This window comes from Rana temporaria, chromosome 1 (genome assembly GCF_905171775.1).
Source record: "Rana temporaria chromosome 1, aRanTem1.1, whole genome shotgun sequence".
Classification (NCBI taxonomy): Eukaryota; Metazoa; Chordata; class Amphibia; order Anura; family Ranidae; genus Rana; species Rana temporaria.
The window spans coordinates 27,331,365-27,353,354 of NC_053489.1; the positions used below are offsets into that span (position 1 = coordinate 27,331,365).

Genomic DNA, 21,990 nt, shown 5'->3' on the forward strand with positions numbered 1-21,990 from the left:
AAGCAAATTGTTCTGTTTGAAATATGAAAGATTTCATAGCTGTAATTGCCAAGAGAGTTTGCTATTTTTTCCTACAAAAGCCATTTTCACAGGTTAAAGGATCTGACTTGTTGAGGCTGAAATGGAACCGCAGCGAGATTTTATGGACGACCTCACATAAGTAGGTTTGATACTGAGGTTACTGGGTGTTCTAAAATCAAGCACCCTTCCCAATAGAAAGAAAAAAAATTGGTTCATAAATAAAGGAAAAAAAAAAAACCTTAACCCGAATTGTGAGCACTGGTTTTACAAAAAAAGGTTGGATGGGAAATGGTATTGTTAGTAGTAAATACCAACTGATTTAATTACTAGGCAGAAGTTTATTTTTTTATGTGTGAGATTTGCTGTTGAATACCCTTTTTTTTTTTTTACAAATATTTTTTTTTAATTTTTTATAAATTAATATATATTTTTTAAACCACGTCAGACTCAACCACAGCAGGAGACTTGCTCATGATTTCATTCATTCATAAATAAATATTGTCTCTTCTTCGGTTTCGCATCATTTGTGGTTTTCCGTATACTATTTTATATATTTATCTTTTACTTCCTTCATTTTTTTTCCCCATTTTTTTTGTTTTGTTACTATTAGTTTACATATCAAATTTAATTATAGACCAAACCCTCTCCCCGCTCCCCTCCCTCCCCTGTCCCCCAGTGGTTTGTTCCTTCCTCTTTATTCCTCAATTATTTTTTCCATATATTCCTCCGATAATTTAAAGTCTTTCCACTGGGCCAGATTCTCGTAGAAATGCGGCGGCGTAACGTATCTCCTTTACGTTACACCGCCGCAAGTTTTACGGGCAAGTGCTTGATTCACAAAGCACTTGCCTGTAAACTTGCGGCGGCGTAGCGTAAAGTCCACCGGCGCAAGCCCGCCTAAATCAAATGATCCATGTAGGGGGCGTGGATCATTTAAATTAGGCGCGTTCCCGCGCCGATCATACTGCGCATGCTCCGTCTCGAATTTTCCCGCCGTGCATTGCGCGAAATTACGTCGCAAGTACGTCATTGGTTTAGACGTTAACGTAAATGGCGTCCAGCGCTATTCACGGACGACTTACGCAAACGATGTAAAATTTTCAAATTGTGACGCGGGAACGACGGCCATACTTAACATTGAGTACGCCACCTAGGGGGCATGTTTATCTTTATGCCGCGTATCTCTTACGGAAACGACGTAAAATCACTACGACGGGCAAGCGTACGTTCGTGAATCGGCGTAACTAGTCATTTGCATATTCTACGCCGACCGCAATGGAAGCGACACCTAGCGGTCAGCATAGCTATTGCACCCTAAGATACAACGGCACTGGCTGTCGTATCTTAGGCATGTTTAAGTGTATCTCAGTTTGAGAATACACTTAAACATACGATGGCCTTAGATTCGGACTTACGTCGGAGTATCTGCTGATACGCCAGTGTAATTCTATGTGAATATGGCCCACTGTCTCCATTTTTTACTATGTTTAATAAGTTGGCCCGCGTCACAACTACTGTACATAGATATTCAATTTTGTAGTAATTTTTCACTCTTTCAAACCATTCTTGCGTAGGAAACTTACGTCGGTCGGAGGAAGCCTATTTTCAGTCGTATCTAGTTCTATGGGCACGGCGCATAGATACGACGGCGCACATTTACACTTACGCTGCGTATCTGTAGATACGTTGGCGTAAGTGCTACGAGAATCCGGGCCATTGTCTATATTGTTTAAATAAATAATAAGCTCTGGGAAACTTAACCACTTAAAAGGGGGGTTCCACCCGCAATTTTTTTTTTAAGTCAGCAGCTACAAACACTGTAGCTGCTGACTTTTAACCACTTAAGACCCGGACCAATATGCAGGTTAAGGACCTTAGCCCCTTTTTGTGATTCGGCACTGCGTCGCTTTAACTGACAAGTGCGCGGTCGTGCGACGTGGCTCCCTAACAAAATTGGCGTCCTTTTTTTCCCACAAATAGAGCTTTCTTTTGGTGGTACTTGATCATCACTGCGGTTTTTGTTTTTTGCGCAATAAACAAAAATACAGCGACAATTTTGAAAAAAATTCAATATTTTTTACTTTTTGCTATAATAAATGTCCCCAAAAAAGATATATAAAACATATTTTTTTCCTCAGTTTAGGCCGATACGTATTCTTCTACATATTTTTGGTAAAAAAAAAAATTGCAATAAGCGTTTAACGATTGGTTTGCGCAAAATTTATAGCGTTTACAAAATAGGGAATAGTTTTATGGCATTTATATTAATAACTTTTTTTTGACTACTAATGGTGGCGATCAGCATTTTTTTCCGTGACTGCGACATTATGGCGGACACATCGGACAAGTTTGACACATTTTTGGGACCATTGTAATTTTCACAGCAAAAAGTGCTATAAAAATGCACTGTTTACTGTGAAAATGACAATGGCAGTTTAGGAGTTAACCACTAGGGGGCGCTTTAGAGATTAAGTGTGACCTTCTAACTGTAGGGGGGCGGGGCTGGATGTGTGTCGTCACTGATCGCCTTTCCCTATATCAGGGAACAGACGATCAATGACACTGCCACTGTGAGGAACGGGGAAGGTGTGTTTACACACACCTCTCCCCGTTCTTCAGCTCCTGTGACCGATCGCGGGACACCGGCGGCGAACGGGTCCGCGGGTCCCGCGGCCGCGGTCACAGAGCTTAGGACCGGGTTGCGTGCACGCGGCGGCGGCACACGCGTGCGACCTGCGGCTGGGCTCTTAATGTATGTGCGCGGGAAGCGGGGATTCGACACGGAGACAGCGCGGGAGAAGCCGGGAGGACACCACCGAGGCCGCAGACGGACGCCGGACCGGACGAGGCCGCCGATGGACACCGAGCAAGACTCCAAAACTGTAAGTAGTAAAATGTAATAAAATGATTTTTTTTTACAGGATTTTAGGGTCAACATTAGGAGTTCGCGATATACCCCGGAGCGCGCAATACACCGATAAATACGGTAAATTAACCCCTTCCTCGCCCCCTAGTGTTAAACCCCTTCCCTGCCAGTGTCATTTACACAGTAATCAGTGCATTTTTATAGCACTGATCGCTGTATAAATGACAATGGTTCCAAAATGGTGTCAAAAGTGTCCGATGTGTCCGCCATAATGTCGCAGTCACGATAAAAATTGATGATCGCCGCTATTACTACTAAAAAAAAATAATAATAATAAAAATGCCATAAAATGATCCCCTACTTTTGCGCAAACCAATCAATATACGCTTTTTTTTTTTACCAAAACTAATATAAGAATACATATCGGCCTAAACTGAGAAAAAAATTTTTTTTTATTTTTTTGGGGGATATTTATTATAGCAAAAAGTAAAAAGTATTGCTTTTTTTTTTTTTAAGTCGCTCTTTTTTTGTTTATAGCACAACAAATTAAAACCGCAGAGGTGATCAAATACCACCAAAAGAAAGCTCTATTTGTGGGGAAAAAAGGACGCCAATTTTGTTCTGGGTACAACGTCACACGGCCGCGCAATTGTCAGTTAAAGCGACGCAGTGCCGGGGGCTGAAGTGGTTAAAGAAATCCTAGAGGTAAAAAAAACAAAACATAAAAGGAAAAAAATTATATTTTCACACTAAGTGAGCTGAGTGACTGTGGGAATAGCTGGGCATGTATGACTTTCATTTCCTCCCAGGAAATAGAGCGGTTACACAGAGCAAGTAAAAAAAAATAAAAAATCTCCATGAAATGACAGCAGCAAGCAATGACTCTGCTTGGTCTGTCTGATGGATTCGGCGTCTTTATAACAAAATTAAAATTTCACCAAACAAGGCCCGGTTTCCGAGGCCTGCACGGAATAAATGACAAAAGCAAACCGCTAACTCCTTTTGCTTATTCTTTGCTGCGCTCTCATCATCCGTCTCTCCCCAGATTATATTTTCAGCTGAATTTAATGAAGATCATTTATTAGAGGAACGTTCGGGCCTTGCTCCGGCCTCAGACAGATGCACCGGCTAATATGAATCATTTCTTTAAATTGGATTATTTTGATGGAGGAACAGGCCCCTGCACTCCTCGGCGCAGGGAAAGCTGCGGCGACGCACACCAAATCGTGACAGGGAGGCCGTTTGCGCTCATTAAAAAACAATCTCGTGCACGGAGCGGCCTGCAGGAAATATGGATGGTTATCATTTGCCTGTTGGTGACGCTGTTTGAGGTGCCCGCTCCCCACCGCCCGGTTCCCGCAGTACGACGCGGGGATAATGAGCGTACACAAAGCACATTTTTAGTTTTGTTTATTTAGAGAAAATGTGCAAATTACCGGCACTTCTTCAGCCGTAGCCGCAAATCACTTTGAAAATAGATTTACGCTGACTACAACACTTCAAGGTTGTAGGCTTCCATGTCAGGAGAAAATGTTTGCCGGCACGACCGGTAAAACCCAGACTTGCTGGCAGTGGGGTAGATTCAGAAAGAATTTCAAATCTGCGCCGGCGTATCTTCTTTCTGTATTCAGAAAGCAAGATACGCCGACATTAGCCTAAGATCCGACTGGCGTAATTCTCTTACGCCGTCGTATCTTAGGGTGCATTCTCACGCTGGCCGCTAGGTGGCGCTGCCGTTGTTTTCGGCGTAGAGCATGCAAATTTCCTAGATACGCCGATTCACAAACGTACGTGCGCCCGGCGGTAGTTTTTTACGTTGTTTGCGTAAGGCTTTTTACGGCGTAACGTTGCTCCTGCTTCTATGAGGCACACGCAATGTTAAGTATGGACGTCGTTCCCGCTTCGATTTTTGAATTTTTTACGTTGTTTGCGTAAGTCGTTCGCGAATAGGGCTGGACGTAATTTACGTTCACGTCGAAACCAATACGGCGTACTCTGGAGCAATGCACACTGGGATATGCCCACGGACGGCGCATGCGCCGTTCGTAAAACACGTCAATCACGTAAGGTCATCACACATTAGCATAAAACACGCCCCCCTTCCACGTTTGAATTAAGCGGGCTTACGCCGGCCCCATTAACGCTACGCCGCCGCAACTTACGGAGCAAGTGCTTTGTGAATACTGCACTTGCTCCTGTAAGTTACGGCGGTGTAGCGTAAAAGACGATACACTGCGCCGCCGTAAGAAGAAGCGCAGGTACCTGAATCTACCCCAGTGGCTTTAATAGGAGCCCAGTGTTTGTTTCCTACAAAGGGCCTCATTTACTTTAATTCAGATAACAGGATCTACAGTACATCAAAGAGACCAGGGCGGATCCTAGGGGCCACAGGCGCCTGGGTGCAGAAATATTTCTGGCGCCCCCACATGGGCGTCGTCATTTTACTAACTCCTCCCCTTTACACATGTTTCTATGGCAATGACTCAACCACAGAGATGCTCCCCCACAAAGTCTTCATTAACCTGGGATCTTTACATGATCTCTTAACAATAAACAAAATATAAAAAGCGAAGCAGAGTACTTTATTGGGACCTGGAGGGGGGCCTCTGTGATGGACAGAGAGTCTGTTAGATGTTCGGCGCCCCCACCTCTGCAGGCACCTGGGTGCAATGCACCCTGTGCACCCTGCCTAGGATCGGCCCTGAAAGAGACTCTGTCAAAGAGTGGCAGAGTCTTTCTAGAGCCCACCCCTTCAACCCTCTTAAGCCCGTACACACGATCGGATATTCCGACAACAATTGTGTGATGGACGTGTTTTGTCGGATAATCCGACCGTCTGTATGTTCCATCGGACAGTTGTTGTCGGAATTTCCGACAATAAATGTTGGATGGTCATGCTCTCAAATTGTGCCCCAACTGTGCCCCACGGACTCGATGTCCGCTGTGTCCCACGTTCGAGCTGCAGAATGGGGGGATGCCTGTGTAAACAAGGCATCTCCCTGTTCTGCCTAGTGACAGGACACTGATCGTCTGCTCCCTGTCATCGGGAGCAGTGATCAGTGTTGTGTCACAGTAAGCCCAGCCCCCACACAGTTAGAATCACTCCCTAGGACACACTTAACCCCTTCCTAATCCCCTAGTGGTTAACCCTGTCCCTGCCAGTCACATTTATACAGTAATCAGTACATTTTTATAGCACTGATCGCTGTATAAAAATTAAGGGTCACAAAATAGCGTCAAAAGTGTCCGATGTGTCCGCCATAATGCTGCAGTCACGATAAAAATCGCTGATCGGCGCCATTACTAGTAACAAAAAAAGTATTAATAAAAACGCCATGAAACTATCCCCTATTTTGTAGATGCTATAACTTTTGCGGAAACCAATCAAACGCTTTTTATCTATAAATATGTAGAAGAATACGTATCGGCCTAAACTGAGGAAAAAAAATCGCCTTTTTATAGATTTTTGGGGAATATTTATTATAGCAAAAAGTAAAAAATATTGCTTTTTTTTCAAAATTATGGCTCTACTTTTGTTTATTAGCGCAAAAAATAAAAACTGCAGAGGTGATCAAATACCACCAAAAGAAAACTCTATTTGTGGGGAAAAAAGGACGTCAATTTTGTTTGGGAGCCACGTCGCACGACCGCGCAATTGTCAGTTAAAGCGACGCAGTGCCGAATCGCAAGAAATGGCCACGGTCATTGGGCCAGCCAAATCCTCCGGGGGATGAAGGGGTTAAAGGACGCACACAGAAGGGTTTTTAATAAAGTAATACAATAATAAAGTGATAACTTCCCCATTTGCCATTAAATGTTTAATTTGCCAGGGAAGCCTGCTTTAATATGTCCATATATTGGATATTTGCAGGTGAGAGTTTGTTTTAGACTGTGTCTCCTGAAACTGACCTCTCTATGGGTCCAGGACTTGAGGGTCAAAAGATATCTTAATGGATGTCAAAAGGCTGGGATGGGAGATATTTTAGAAGCATTGATGTGTGTATTTGCTTACTGCATGACTGCTTCAATTGTAACCCCCCCCCCCCCCCCCATTCCTCATATGATGTAGGCACTCTCTTCAAATGCCATATCTGTCAGACTTGGTCAACCGTGGGAGCTAAACAGACATACAAAAACAGCAATCCTAATATATATGTCATATACTGTATATATGTAGTATTATTAGAAATTTCAAAAATGCATTTTAGGAATTCCGGGCCAGATTCTCAAAAGAGTTACGACGGTGTATCTCAGGAAACACCGTCGTATCTCTCTTTTTGGCCCCGGGTATCTATGCCAGTGATTCCTAGAATCATTTTCGCATAGATACGGCCAAGATCCGACAGGTGTAAGTCACTTACACCGTCGGATCTTAGATGTAATGCGACGCTGGACGCTAGGTGGCGTTTACTTTCAGTTCTCATTTGACTATGCAAATGAGCCTGATACGCCGATTCCCGAACGAATTAGCGCCGCGTAGTCGTCGGTTACGTCGTTTCCGTAAGCGTAAGGTTACCCCTGCTATATGAGGGGTAACCTTACGCCAGTCCGCCGTATGCCATGTTAAGTATGGCGTCGGGTCCGCGTCGTCTTTCTCCGTCGGTTACGTCGTTTTACTAAGTCGTTCTTGAATACGACTTTACGTCAATGGCGCTCACGTCGGCGTCATTGACGTTTTCCGTCGTGAGCTGGAGCATGCGCACTGGGCTATTTTTCAGCCCGGCGCATGCGCAGTTCAATCTGCGCGGGGGCGCGCTTAATTTGAATACAAGCCGCCCCCTTTGAATTACGCGGCCATACGCCGGGCCATTTACACTACGCCGCCGCAACTTACGGAGCAAGTGTTTGGGGAATACGGCACCTGCTCCTGTAAGTTGTGGCGGCGTAGTGTAAATAGCTTAAGCGCCGCCGCCGCAGGATGTACGGGAATCTGGCCCTAAGTAATTTTTTCCAAAAGCATTCAGAATGGACACCTCGGACTTTGATTTTTTAGGAAACTATAAGAAAACTTCTTGGGATAGAAATAATTTCTATGTTCAAGGGGGGAAGGGGGTTGTCAGGGTGAGCTGAGCTGCCAAGTGACTTCTGGAAGGCGCGGAAGCAGAGACTGCTGAAGTCACTGCTCGGAGGGGGAACAGGGGGAGTTGATCTGCTAAGTCACTACTGAGTGGGAGGAGCAGGGGGAACTGATCTGCTGAGTCACAACTGGGAGAGGAGCAGGGGGGACTAAACTGTCGATTTACTGCTTGGGGGGGGGGGTCATGGGGACCTTTGCTGCTGAGTCAGTAGGGAGGTGAAAGCAAGTTAAGCTGAGCTGATGAGTCACTACCAAGAGAAGGGAGCGGGGTGAGTCAATACCAGAAGGGTGCAGGATAGGGTGAGTTGAGCTGCTGAATTACTACCAGGGAAGGGAGCAAGGTTAGCTGAGCTGGTGAGTCACTGCTAAAAGAAGTGTGCAAGGTGAGCTGAGCTGCTGAGTCACTACCAAGAGAAGAGAGCAGCTGAGCTGCTCAGTCACTACCAGGAGAAGGGTGCTAAATAGGGTGAACTGAACTGCTGAATCACGTCCAGGGAAAGGGAGCCGGTTGAGCTGAGCTGCCGAGTCACTGCTGAAAGAAGTGTGCAAGGTGAGCTGAGCTGCCGAGTCACTACCAAGAGAAGGGAGCAGCTTAACTGCTGAGTCACTACCAGGAGAAGGGTGCAGGATAGGGTGAGTTGAGCTGCCGAGTCACTACCAAGAGAAGGGAGCAGCTTAACTGCTGAGTCACTACCAGGAGAAGGGTGCAGGATAGGGTGAGTTGAGCTGCTGAGTCACTACCAGGAGAAGGGATCCGGGTGAGTCACTACCAGAAGGGTGCAGGATAGGGTGAGTTGAGTTTCTAAATCACTACCAGGGGAAGGGAGCAGGGTGAGCTGAGCTGTCGAGTCACTGCTGAAAGAAGTGTGCAAGGTGAGCTAAGCTGCTAAGTCACTACCAAGAGAAGGGAGCAGCTGAACTGCTGAGTCACTACCAGAAGGGTGCAGGATAGAGGGTGAGTTGAGCTGCTGAAACACTACCAGGGGAAGGGAGCAGGGTGAGCTGAGCTGCCGAGTCACTGCTGAAAGAAGTGTGCAAGGTGAGCTGAGCTGCTGAGTCACTTCCAAGAGAAGAAAGCAGCTAAACTGCTGAGTCTCTACCAGGAGAAGGGTGCAGGATAGGGTGAGTTGAGCTGCTGAATTACTACCAGGGGAAGGGAGTAGGGTGAGCTGAGCTGTCGAGTCACTGCTGAAAGGAGTATGCAAGGTGAGCTGAGCAGCTGAGTCGCTACCAAGAGAAGGGAGCAGCTGAACTGCTGAGTCACTACCAGAAGAAATGTGCAGGATAGGGTGAGTTTAGCTGCTGAATCACTACCAAGGGAAGGGAGCAGGGTAAGCTGAGCTGCCGAGTCACTGCTGAAAGAAGTGTGCAAGGTGAGCTGAGCTGCTGAGTCACTACCAAGAGAATGGAGCAGCTGAACTGCTGAGTCACTACCAGAAGAAGGGTGCAGGATAAAGGGTGAGTTGAGCTGCTGAATTACTACCAGAGGAAGGGAGCAGGTTGAGCTGAGCTGCTGAGTCACTGCTGAAAGAAGTGTGCAAGGTGAGCTGAGCTGCCGAGTCACTACCAAGAGAAGAGAGCATCTGAACTGCTGAGTCACTACCAGGAGAAGGGTGCAGGGTAGGGTGAGTTGAGCTGTTGAATTACTACCAGGGGAAGTGAGTGGGGTCAGCTGAGCTGCCGAGTCACTGCTGAAAGGAGTATGCAAAATGAGCTGAGCTGCTGAGTCACTACCAAGAGAAGAGCATCTGAACTGCTGAGTCACTACCAGGAGAAGGGATCCAGGTGAGTCACTACCAGAAGGGTGCAGGATAGGGGGAGTTGGGCTGTTGAATCACTACCAGGAGAAGGGAGCAGGGTGAGCTGAGCTGCCGAGTCACTGCTGAAAGGAGTGTGCAAGGTGAGCTGAGCTGCTGAGTCACTACCAAGAGAAGGGAGCAGCTGAACTACTAGGAGAAGGGTTGCCGAGTCACTGCTGAAAGAAGTGTGCACGGTGAGGTGAGCTGCTGAGATGTTGCTTGAATGGCAAGGCAAGATATGTTGAACTACTTAATTACTGCTGAGAGCTGGGTGAGATAGTGAGCCACTACTGAGAGGGGTGAGCTGAGCCAGGGCCATCTTTTCCATTGGGCACACTGGGCAGTTGCCCGGGGGCCCCGCTTCCCTGGGGGGCTCCACCGGCTGCCCAGCAACCCTAGTAAAAAATTGTGGAGAGTGACAGGCTAGAACTGCCCAAGCCCAGTTTGCAGAAATCACAGAGAAGATCCGGTCCTCCACGAGTGCGGGGGGTTGCTGATGTAAGGGGGGAGTGAATGCAAAAATGTAAGGGGGCACTGATATAAAGGTTCCCCCTCCTATATTAGTGATGCCCCTTACCTTAGTGTATTTACTCTACGGAAGGTGGTCTCTGGTCACCAGAGTGCCCCCCACATCAGAGTTCCCCTTTACATCAGAGTCTGCAAGGGGGAACTCAGTCTGCGGACCCTGATGTAAGTGATGTAAGTGGGAAAGAGAAATCAGTGGACTCCGATATAAGGTGGTCTCTGGTCACCAGAGCCCCCCTCCACATCAGAGTTCCCCCCTTAGATCATGATCTGCAGCGTTCCCCTTTACATAAGAGTTCCCTTTCAATGTAAGGGGGAATCCTGCAGACTCTGATGTAACCTGACCTTCATGTCAATGAAGACATTTTTTTTTTACTTTTGTTTAACTTAAACACATTGCTAATAGCACTAGCTATATGTTTATAGTTTAAATACTGACATTTGCATTGTTCGGCACTGAAAACTGTAATTTTAGGTATTTTTTTTTGCAGTGGCAGTAAAAAAATGTGGTTCTGCCAGTAAATTTTATGATTTTTGTCAGTAAATTCTCGTGCGTGATTGTGTAGACAGGGCCCCAGTGCACTGTATTGCCGGGGGCCTATAATGCTCTTAAGATGACACTGAGCTGAGCTGCTTAGTCACTTCTGTGAGGGGGAGCTGAGCTGCTGAGCCCCTGCTGGGAGGGCGAATCTGAGCTGTTGGGTCTCTCCTAGGAGGGGTATCAGGGGAAGATAAGCTGCTAAGTCACTGCTGTGGGTAGGGTTGCCACGTTTTCATCAAGCCAAAACCCTTTAGCTGCGCAATTTTTTTTGTAGTACACTATAGGATTGTAAAAGGAACCTTTGGGTGTCCCAAGAAAATGTGTATTGCAGCGCATGTAGCGTCCCGCGATGAACAGTGGGTGTGGCCAAATTATGGTAAAAATGGGAGAAGCTTAAAGGGGTTGTAAAGGTACAATTTTGTTTTCCTAAATAGCTTCCTTTACCTTAGTGCAGTCCTCCTTCACTTACCTCATCCTTCCATTTTGCTTTTAAATGTCCTTATTTCTTCTGAGAAATCCTCACTTCCTGTTCTTCTGTCTGTAACTCCACACAGTAATGCAAGGCTTTCTCCCTGGTGTGGAGTGTCATGCTCGGCCCCTCCCTTGAACGACAGGAGAGTCAGGACGCTCTCTACGTTGCATCCCGAGTTACAGACAGAAGAACAGGAAGTGAGGATTTCTCAGAAGAAATAAGGACATTTAAAAGCAAAATGGAAGGATGAGGTAAGTGAAGGAGGACTGCACTAAGGTAAAGGAAGCTATTTAGGGAAAAAAAATTGTACTGTATTTGCCGGCGTATAAGACGACCTTTTGGATGCAAAAAAATGCATCCAAAGTTGCGGGTCGTCTTATACGCCGGATCTGTCTCCGTCAGGCTGCGGACATCCATGTTTCAGGCTGCGGGCATCCACGATTTAAAAGCCATGCCTCCTCCTCAGACTGTTCCGTGATAGGCGGAACACTCATTTTCCCAGCAGGGCCTCTGTTTAGTGTTCCGCCTATCACGGATGCCTTCTCATCCTCGGATGAGAGGACGTCCATGATAGGCGGAACACTGAACACAGGTCCCACTGGGAAAATTAGTGTTCCGCCTATCACGTAACAGTCTGAGGAGGAGGCGCGGCTTTTGAATCATGGATGCCCGCAGCCTGAAACATGGATGTCTGCAGCAAAAAAATAAGGTAGGAAGATCGTCTTGGCCGGCACAGTGGAGGCATGTGATGGACAGTGGAGGTATGTGATGGACAGTGGAGGCATGGAATGGCACAGTGGGGGCATGGAATGGTACAGTGGAGGCATGGAATGGCACAGTGGGGGCATGTAATGGCATGGCACAGTGGGGCATGTAATGGAATGGCACAGTGGGGCATGTAATGGAATGGCACAGTGGGGCATGTAATGTAATGTAATGGCACAGTGAGATTTGAAAAATGCCTGTTTCTGTCAGTGGTTGTTCCTGTCAGCGGTTGTTCCTGTCAGCGGTTGTTCCGGCTACCCCTCAGCTTCCAGAAAGACTAGTAGGAAGGGGGTAGTCTTATACGGTGAGTATATCCCAAAACCAACATTTTTCCTGGAAAAATAGGGGGTCGTCTTATACGCCGGCAAATACGGTACCTTTACAACCCCTTTAAGAAGTGTAGTTAAACCAAACAAGGTCAGTCTGTCCCTCAGTACAGTCCCCCCAGGTCAGTTCCTGCAGCTACAGAGGTCAGTGACTCTCATAAAGGAAACCTGAGTTGAGACGTACTGTATATGTTGAGCTCCAGTATATGAAAATGCTAGCTGCTTGGCAGGGACTTGGCAGGACTCTGGAACAGGTATCTAAGGGAAATTAAAAAAAAAATATATCATACCAGGACTTCTCAACGGACCTTGTTTATGACGGCCTGTACTATTTATTTGACCTGGGCCATGGGGTGGTGCTCATCACAAAGAAGATCCGTAAAAGAGCAACCGCCAGACCTTCCGCTTAACTGAACTGTATTAAAACTTCCTTTCTAAGGTATGCGAATCCTCTGCCGCAGCATAATAAATCCACAAGTACTTTTTGCTTTTGGCAATCCATAGACAAGACTTTCTATCTGACTTGATGTTTTCCTTAGCTAATGACTGCTTAATTAGCATACCCCGGAAAAAGCGAGGTAATAGCTATGAGATAATGCTCCAATTAAATCCATTTCACAAAAACACAAAGTCATTTTTTTTTGACCGCAAGATGAAAACGTACAATAAACAAAAAAACAGAAGCCCGCTGTACGGAACTTCATCAATAAGATATTAAAGTATGTATTGGAATTAGGGGCCTTCAAAGACACACATATATCTGTAGAGTTGTAGCTTTCATACTTAAGAAGTAAATGGCGTGTTCTTGGAGCTGGGAAGTGTATAAAATCAGAAAAGGCAATTGCAAGCATTTCAATTGCATTTTAAAGCGGAATCTCACTCAAAAATGAAAAAAAAAAGAACACACACAAAGGAATGCATAGCTAGTAGTAAGTAGCAACTGGACTTATATTGTTAACCACTTCAGCCTCGGAAGAATTGCCTGCCAAATGACCGGGCCATTTTTTGCATTTCGGCACTGTGTCGCTTTAACTGACAATTGCGCGGTCGTGCGACGTTGTACCCAAACAAAATTGACATCCTTTTTTCCCCACAAATAGAGCTTTCTTTTGGTGGTATTTGATCACGTCTGCGGTTTTTATTTTTTGCGCTATAAACAAAAATAGAGTGACAATTGTGAAAAAAATGAATATTTTTTACTTTTTGCTATAATAAATATCCCCCAAAAATATATAAAACATTTTTTTTTTCCTCAGTTTAGGCCGATACGTATTCTTCTACACATTTTTCGTAAAAAAAAATCACAATAAGCGTTTATTGATTGGTTTGCACAAGAGTTATAGCGTTTACAAAATAGGGTTTTTTTTTATGGCATTTTTATTAATATTTTTTTTTTACTAGTAATGGCGGCGATCAGCGATTTTTTTCAGTACTGTGACATTATGGCGGACACTTCGGACACTTTTGACACATTTTTGGGACCATTGGCATTTTTATAGCGATCAGTGCTATAAAAATGCATTGGATTACTATAAAAATGCCACTGGCAGTGAAGGGGTTAACACTAGGGGGCGGGGAAGGGTTAAGTATGTTCCCTGGGTGTGTTCTAACTGTAGGGGGGTGGCCTCACTAGGGGAAATTACCGTATTTATTCGAGTATAACGCGCACACGTGTATAACGCGCACCCCTAATTTTTGATTAAAAATCGGTATAAAATCATTGTAATTGCCAAAAATCATTTATTGACAATGTATTGACCCCTGTATATCCAGCCATGTCCCCTGTATATCCAGCCATGTCCCATGTATAACCAGCCATGTCCCCGTATGTCCAGCCATGTCCCCTGTATAACCAGCCATGTCCCCGTATGTCCAGCCATGTCCCCTGTATGTCCAGCCATGTCCCCTGTATAACCAGCCATGTCCCCGTATGTCCAGCCATGTCCCCTGTATGTCCAGCCATGTCCCCTGTATAACCAGCCATGTCCCCGTATGTCCAGCCATGTCCCCTGTATAACCAGCCATGTCCCCGTATGTCCAGCCATGTCCCCTGTATGTCCAGCCATGTCCCCTGTATAACCAGCCATGTCCCCGTATGTCCAGCCATGTCCCCTGTATGTCCAGCCATGTCCCCTGTATAACCAGCCATGTCCCCGTATATGCAGCCACCTACTGTTAATCACAGCGGCGCGGGAACATTACAGACATCGTTAGTTTGAACAGCTGTTTTCCCTGCCACGCATAGACACTCCCCCTTGCTCGCGATTGGACAGATCCGTCCAAGGGGGAGTGTCTACGCGCGGCGGAGAAAACAGCTATTCAAACGAAAGCTGTCTGTAATGTTCCCCGCGCCGCGGTGATTAACGTTGTAGCGGCGTTGGTGGCTTCGGTGGCGGCGGCGGTAGCAGCGGCGGCGGGGGGGGTTTAAGGTGATACAAAAGGCTAGGTTTAAAGTGGAACGCCACTGCCACCCCACCCCAGTCCTCGTGTATAACTCGCACCCAAACTTTGATTTTTTTTTTGGGTATAAAATTTTGCGCGTTATACTCGAATAAATACGGTACTGATCTTCTGTTCATACATTGTATGAACAGAAGATCAGCATTTCTCTCCCTGACAGGACCGGGAGCTGTGTGTTTACACACACAGCTCCTGGTCCTCGCTCTGTAACGAGCGATCACGTGTGCCCGGCGGCGATCGTGCCTGCCGAGCACGCGCCCCTAGTGGCCTGCGCGAGAGCCGACGTATAGCTACGGGCTCTCGCGCAGGGGAGCCGACCTGCCGCCGTAAAACGCCGGCGGCTGGTCGGCAACCAGTTAATGTCTGTTTACCTGCACTGTCATCATTGTAGGGGCCCCAGAGCATTAATTTTCCCAGGGGGCCCATGGTGCTATTAAGATGGCCCTGGACGTGAGGTTTATAAGAATGGAAAATCATAGTAGGGTCAAGAAAAGGCGTCGTATTTTACGTCGTTTGCGTAAGTCGTCCGTGAATGGGGCTGGGCGTAGGTTACGTTCACGTCGCCTAAGCATTGAGCGGGCGTAATTTACTTTGAAAATTCGACGTGATACTGAGCATGCGCCGTTCGAAAAGAGCGTCATTTACGTGGGGTCACGAAACATTTACATACAACACGCCCCCCTACCAGCCTAGTTTGAATTAGGTGGGCTTACGCCGTGTCAGATACACTACGCCACCGTAACTTATAGCCAGATTCACGTAGGCGGGCGCAACGTTAGGCAGGCGTAGAGTATGGCATATACGCTACGCCGCCGTAAGTCAGAGAGGCAAGTGCTGTATTCACAAAGCACTTGCCTCCTAAGTTACGGCGGCGTAGCGTAAATGGGGCCGGCGTAAGCGCGCCTAATTCAAATGAGGATGAGGGGGGTGTGTTTTATGCAAATGGGTGGTGACCCGACGTGATTGACGTTTTTTACGAACGGCGCGTGTACATATCCCAGTGTGCATTGCTCCAAAGTACGCCGCAAGGACGTATTGGTTTCGACGTGAACGTAAATTACGTCCAGCCCCATTCACGGACGGCTTACGCAAACGACGGAAAATTTTCAAATTTCGACGCGGGAACGACGGCCATACTTAACATTGGCTAGGGAGCAGCTTTATCTTTACGCCGGCGTACCTCTTAGGCCCCGTACACACGAGAGGATCGATCCGCTGAAATTTATCCGCGGACCGGTTTCAGCGGATAGATCCCCTGGTGTGTACAACCCAGCGGATATTTATCCGCGGATATATTTCGGGCCGATGGATTTCCAGCGGATCAAAATTTCTTAGCATGCTAAGAAATCGATCCGCTGGAATCCAGTCCAGCGGATTGATCCGATGGTCTGTACAGACTCACCGGATCAATCCGTCCGAATCCATCCCTCGCATGCGTCGTAATGATTCGACGCATGCGTGGAAGTCCTAATATTACATCGGCGACAGCGCGACACGTCACCGCGGAGGGAATTCCGCTGGGATTTTGATCTCATGGTTAGTACAACCATGAGATCAAAATCCGCCAGAGGATTTATCCGCGGAAACGGTCCTCCGGACCACTTCCGCGGATCGATCCTCTCGTGTGTACTAGGCCTATCGGAAACGGCGTATCTTTACTGTGACGGGCGCACGTACGTTTCGTGAATCGGCGTATCTAGTCATTTACATATTCTACTCCAAACTCAACGGAAGCGCCACCTAGCGGCCAGCGGAAAAATTGCACCGCTCGTATCTTAGCCTAATTTAAGCGTATCTGGTTTCCGTATCTGGTTTCCAGAATACGCCAAAATTTACGCCGGCGTAGATTCAGAGTTACGACGGCGTATCTACTGATACGCCGGCGTATCCCTACCTGAATCCAGCTATTAGAGCGCAAGTTGTTTCTGAATACGGGACCTGCCGCTCTAAGTTACGGCGGCGTAGTGTATCTGAGATAGGCGCTTCTTTGAGAATCTGGGCCTACGTCTGAACTAGATTAATCCTTGGCAGGCGTAAAAAAGCCGAAATAACCTAAACCACAAGATAAATGAATCTTATCTCAGCCATAAATATTAGCAAGCATATTTTTATGCCCATGCTTCCCAGGCTGTGAGCGGGTTAAGAAACCAGACTAGCGATAATGCCATGGAAGGAGGACTTCTGTTCATCACTTAGGCTCAAATTAGCGGCTCAGATTCACTCATCCATCTTCTGCAAACTGCACACACACAATGCTGACTTCAACTCAAACACAGTTATATTTAAAGCATCTATCATGTCAGCTGTGATTTAGATGGTGAATTTCTTAATTGTCTTCCTTTATTTCTCCATATGTCTTTTTCAAGGCATTAGCTGTTCTCGCCGAAGTCTTAGAGCTGCTATCTGAATTTCCTGAGAACGCTGGCCCATCAGTCTTGGGTAATTTAGGTATACAGGAAAGCTGCGGCACAACGCCGCAACCTTGCAGCATGCGATTCTTTTCCTTTTTTTTTTTTATATATAGAATGTAGAGAGAGATACATGGACATCCAATGTCAAGGCTGCAAGGGATTTGGTGGACTGGAAAATGTAAAGCCTATTTAAAAAAAGAAACCGCCGACCTAAGCGTTCCACCTTCCATAAAAATTAAAGAGGAAGTAAACCCTGATGGGTTTTACTTCCTCTTTTGCTACCTGAAAAGCCTGCAAATTAAAAGCATAATGGGCTAGTATGTATCATGTGACACTTGCCTGCAACAGAATCCAGCGATGTCCCCTGTGTGGGCAGGGATGGACTGACCATTGGGACTACAGGGAGTTTCCCGGTGGGCCGATGGCTCAGTGGACCGGCTTCAGTGACAGTGGACCGCCGCCCCCCTCCGCTCCTCTATCTCTCCCTCCCTGCAGAGCTCACCACCTCTCCCTTCCCACAGCGCTCACCTGGGGGGAACAGAGAATCAGGGGGACGACCAGAGGAGCAGGGGACGACGACAGAGGAGCATGGGGGAGGGGACAGACAGCTGACTCAACAGCTATGGCCTGAGAGTTTCTCACTTCTCCCTAATCTTGTTCCATAAGGGGGGGCACCAAACTGATTATTTGCCCCGGGTGAAATAATGTCTAGCTTCCCCACTGGTACTGCCTATAAGTGTACCAGTACCAACTGTTCTACTCTAATAAAGTAGAACGGCTAGTGGCTACTGAAGGAGGAGAGGGGGCTTGGGTGGACGGGGGGGTGGACGGGGGGGGGTGGGGTGCGGGAGTTGTCCAGCCGCCGTGGGAGAGACCTGTCAAAGTGGGCCAGTCTGGATGAAGTCCAGGGCCAAATTTTTGTCCCAGTCCAGCCCTGTGTGTGGGCATCGTCCATCTTCTGTCACCTCTTCCTTCTAGGATGACCGGGACAGTCCCGTATTTTGCAGGTCTGTCCCGGGCACCTTCATTCCAAGTGTTCACAAAGCACTTGCCTCCTAAGTTACGGCGGCGTAGCGTAAATGGGGCCGGCGTAAGCGCGCCTAATTCAAATGAGGATGAGGGGGGCGTGTTTTATGTAAATGGGTGGTGACCCGACCAATGGGTTGTGACCCGACCTAATATCTAATATTCATCTATTAAAGTGGCTGTCAATCCAACCACACAACTTGCACCTATAGGTAAGCCTAGATTAAGGCTTACCTGTAGGTGCAAGAAACATCTCCTAAACCTGCACGGTTTAGGAAATATTAATAATGACAGGCGCCGATGTCTACAGCGCATGCACGCCGTAGACAATGGCGCAGGCGCACTGTGCGTGTCTTTTTTCTGAATGGCATAATTTGGGTTAATGCCGTATTCCCGTATGCTCCATCAAAGTTTTTCCCCACAGGAAAACTGCCACAAATGGCTGGTTTCTGCTACACACGGCCAGGTTTTCTGACGGGAAAAAGAGAGCTGGTTCTCTTTTTTTTTGTCCGGCGGGTTTGGCAGTTTTCCTGTCGGAAAAACTGCGAGGGAGCATACACACGGTAGGGATACCCGGCCAAAAGCTCTCATGGCAGTTTTCCTGTCGGGACAACCGGTCGTGTGTACGGGGCATAAGGAACTGTATACTTTTCTGTACATATATATATATATATATATATATATATATATATACTGTATATTATGTTCATCATTAATATTATTAAATTTCTCCATAATTACATAAATAGGAAATATACTGTATAAATATACACTCATCAGCCACTTTATTAGGCACACCTGTTCAATTGCTCGGTAACACAAATTGCTAATCAGTCAATCACATGGCAGCAACTCAATGCATTTAGGCATCTAGACACGGTGAAGACAATTTGCTGGAGTTCAAACCGAGCATCAGAATGCGGAAGAAAGGGGATTTAACCACTTAAAGACCGGACCAATATGCTGCTACATGACCCAAGGGGTTTTTACAATTCGGCACTGCGTCGCTTTAACAGACAATTGCACTTACGCAAACGACGTAAAATACGACGCTGTTCGTACGTTTCCGACGTCCATACCTAACATGACTTACCCCTGCTTTATGAGGGGTAACTTTACGCCGGTCCGACGCCTTACGTAAACGACGTATCTTGATACGCCGCGCGCACGTACGTTCGTGAATCGGCGTATCTAGCTCATTTGCATATTCAACGCGGAAATATACAGAAGCGCCCCAAGATACGACGGCGTAAGAGACTTACACCGCTCGTATCTAGGCAACAGTGAGGCATATCTGATTCTATGAATCAGGCGCAGAGATGCGACGCCTCACACTCAGAGTTACGACAGCGTATCTGGAGATACGTCGTCGTAACTCCTTTGTGAATCCGGGCCTATAACTTTTGTGCATTTTTTTTTACCAAAAATATGCAAAGGAATACGTATCGGTCTAAACTGAGGATATTGGGGGGTATTTATTAGGGCAAAAAGTTAAAAATATTGCATTATTCTCAAAATTTTTGTTTATAGCGCAAAAAATAAAAACTGCAGAGGTGATCAAATACCACCAAAAGAAAGCTCTATTTGTGGGGAAAACAGGACGTCAATTTTGTTTGCAAAACGTCGCACGACCGCGCAATTGTCAGTTAAAGCGACGCAGTGCCGTACCGCAAAAACTGGCCTGGTCTATGGCCAGCCAAATGGTCCGGGGCTGAAGTGGTTAAGAGATACCATTTTTGGATGTGATACAGAGGCAGTGGCCTCTATTCAGTACTTGACGCAAAGACAACTATTTTATTTGTGAAATTGACTCGGTTGTTGACTTGACTGATAATGTGATACACAACACGATAACTAGTGTTGCTCACGAATATTCGCATTGCGAATATTCGTTACGAATATGGCATATTCGAATATTCGCGAATAACTCGAATTTCGCGGCCAATATTCGCTATTCCGAATATTCGTATTTTTTCAATTTTATTTTTAAAACAGATCACATCCTAGTGATCTCCATCGACGTCTAAAAGCATTGCTGGTATGATTAGAGACCCTGGGCCGAGTAGCTAAGCTGAGGCGATCCTTTTATGTTGCCGAATATTCGCAATCGCGAATATTCGATTTCCGAATATTCGCGAATACTTTCTCCGACCTTCTTTTGCATCAGAGCCAATCAGAGTTCTCCTACCACAGTTGTCATAGGAGAGAGTGGAGTGTTTCTGTGCGTTTTTCCAGTGTATCACATCTTCAAAGAATTTTCCATCTTTTGTCCCGTGTCATCATTTGCATTTCACCTCTTTAAAGGGAATAATAACTGTTTAACATAAAGACATTTAAGAGATGTCAACGTAAACGGTTTACTTGTATTTTCCAAATCTATGGTTATTCAATATTTATTAAACTAATCAATATACAAATTGGTCAAAGTAAACCCTCAAATCTATATAATAATGTATTTATTTTCTTAATACCTTGTTAGTTGCAGGGTCCATTACGTAAAACCACACTTTTTCCAAAGGGCAGGTGAAATTGAATGTTTCAAAATTTCGCAATCAATTTCGCATTCGCATTAGCGAAATTTCGCAATCAGTTTCGCATTCGCATTAGCGAAATTTTGATAAAATATCACAAATATTCGATTTTAGCGAATATTTCACGAATATTCGGCTATATATTCGTGATATATCGCGAAATCGAATATGGCGTATTCCGCTCAACACTAACGATAACACATAGAATGCTTTTGTAACCCAACTATGTTTTTGGTGGTCTTGCACTGGTCATACTTCATCGTCATGTGTTTGTAAAATCTACATAACCTTAAACTGATTCTGTTTCTTGCTGTTTCCGGTATGTATGATGTTTCTTCACTTTCTGTTCTAGAGGCACAACAGGAAGTGAGGAAAAACCTCCACCAACTGTCACCAGACCAGGTGTCCCCAACTGAGGACTTCCCCTCAACTCTTGTTCCAATGGCAACTGTAGAAAAGTGGATTTCTCTTCACTCTCTGTGCCGGTGTCGATAGTCACCGGAACAAAAAGAGATGAAGAACCTCCCCTGCAGAGACACAGACAGCGATATATAAGCCTGACGGGGTTCCAACCATTCCATTCCCTATCCAAAAGTACAAAAAAAAAAGGTTTTGGCCACAGATATACTTTAAGAATTGCAATTTCCAGATATTTTAGCTGTAATTAGCTCTATTTCAGCTTGTTCTTGTGCAATTAGTCTTGAAGAAAAGGCACCTGTAGATACCATGAGTCTTGTTAAATATGTCATGTTACCAAAAATATGAGTTCTCAATCTCGCTTTTCTACCCAGTCTTGTCACTAGCCAGATGTTGTCTCTGGTTGACCTACCTGTGCTAGTCCTTGATTCCAGAGGCTCCTGAAGTATCTCAGTAAGGGCGGTTGGCATCTTTCGGCCTCTTGAGTTGCACCTTCAGCCTCTTCATGCCAATCTGAAAGCCATTCATGGCCTGGATGGCCGCCTGGGCACTGGCAGGATTGTCAAAACTCACAAAACCTGTCAAAATACGAAGCGATGTGGGGGCTTAACAAGCCGAAATTTATCGGAGGACCAAAACACAGATAATGTAATTGCTAGGGATGTGGATGAGAAGGAGGGAATTCAACAGAGGTAAGATGATCATGAGCGATTCATGTTGCATATCCTAAAAAGCAGCACCCATCATATTTAG

General features: G+C 46.0%; 1 protein-coding gene across 30 annotated transcripts in view; it reads right to left on the bottom strand.

Moving 5' to 3' along the window:
• Positions 1-21,990, bottom strand: part of CELF4 (CUGBP Elav-like family member 4) — a 1,399,301-nt gene that overhangs the window by 16,752 nt on the left and 1,360,559 nt on the right. For 28 of the 30 annotated variants that reach the window (XR_005746938.1, XM_040336066.1, XM_040336069.1 and 25 more), the window contains one exon: positions 21,650-21,815. The exons of the other annotated variants lie outside the window; for them this stretch is intronic. Coding sequence is in view for 27 of the 28 variants with exons in the window: in XM_040336066.1 (XP_040192000.1) it covers positions 21,688-21,815 (128 nt within the window). In the remaining variant the exon portion in view is untranslated. The remainder of the gene's footprint in view (positions 1-21,649; positions 21,816-21,990) is intronic. 30 annotated transcript variants of the gene reach the window in all.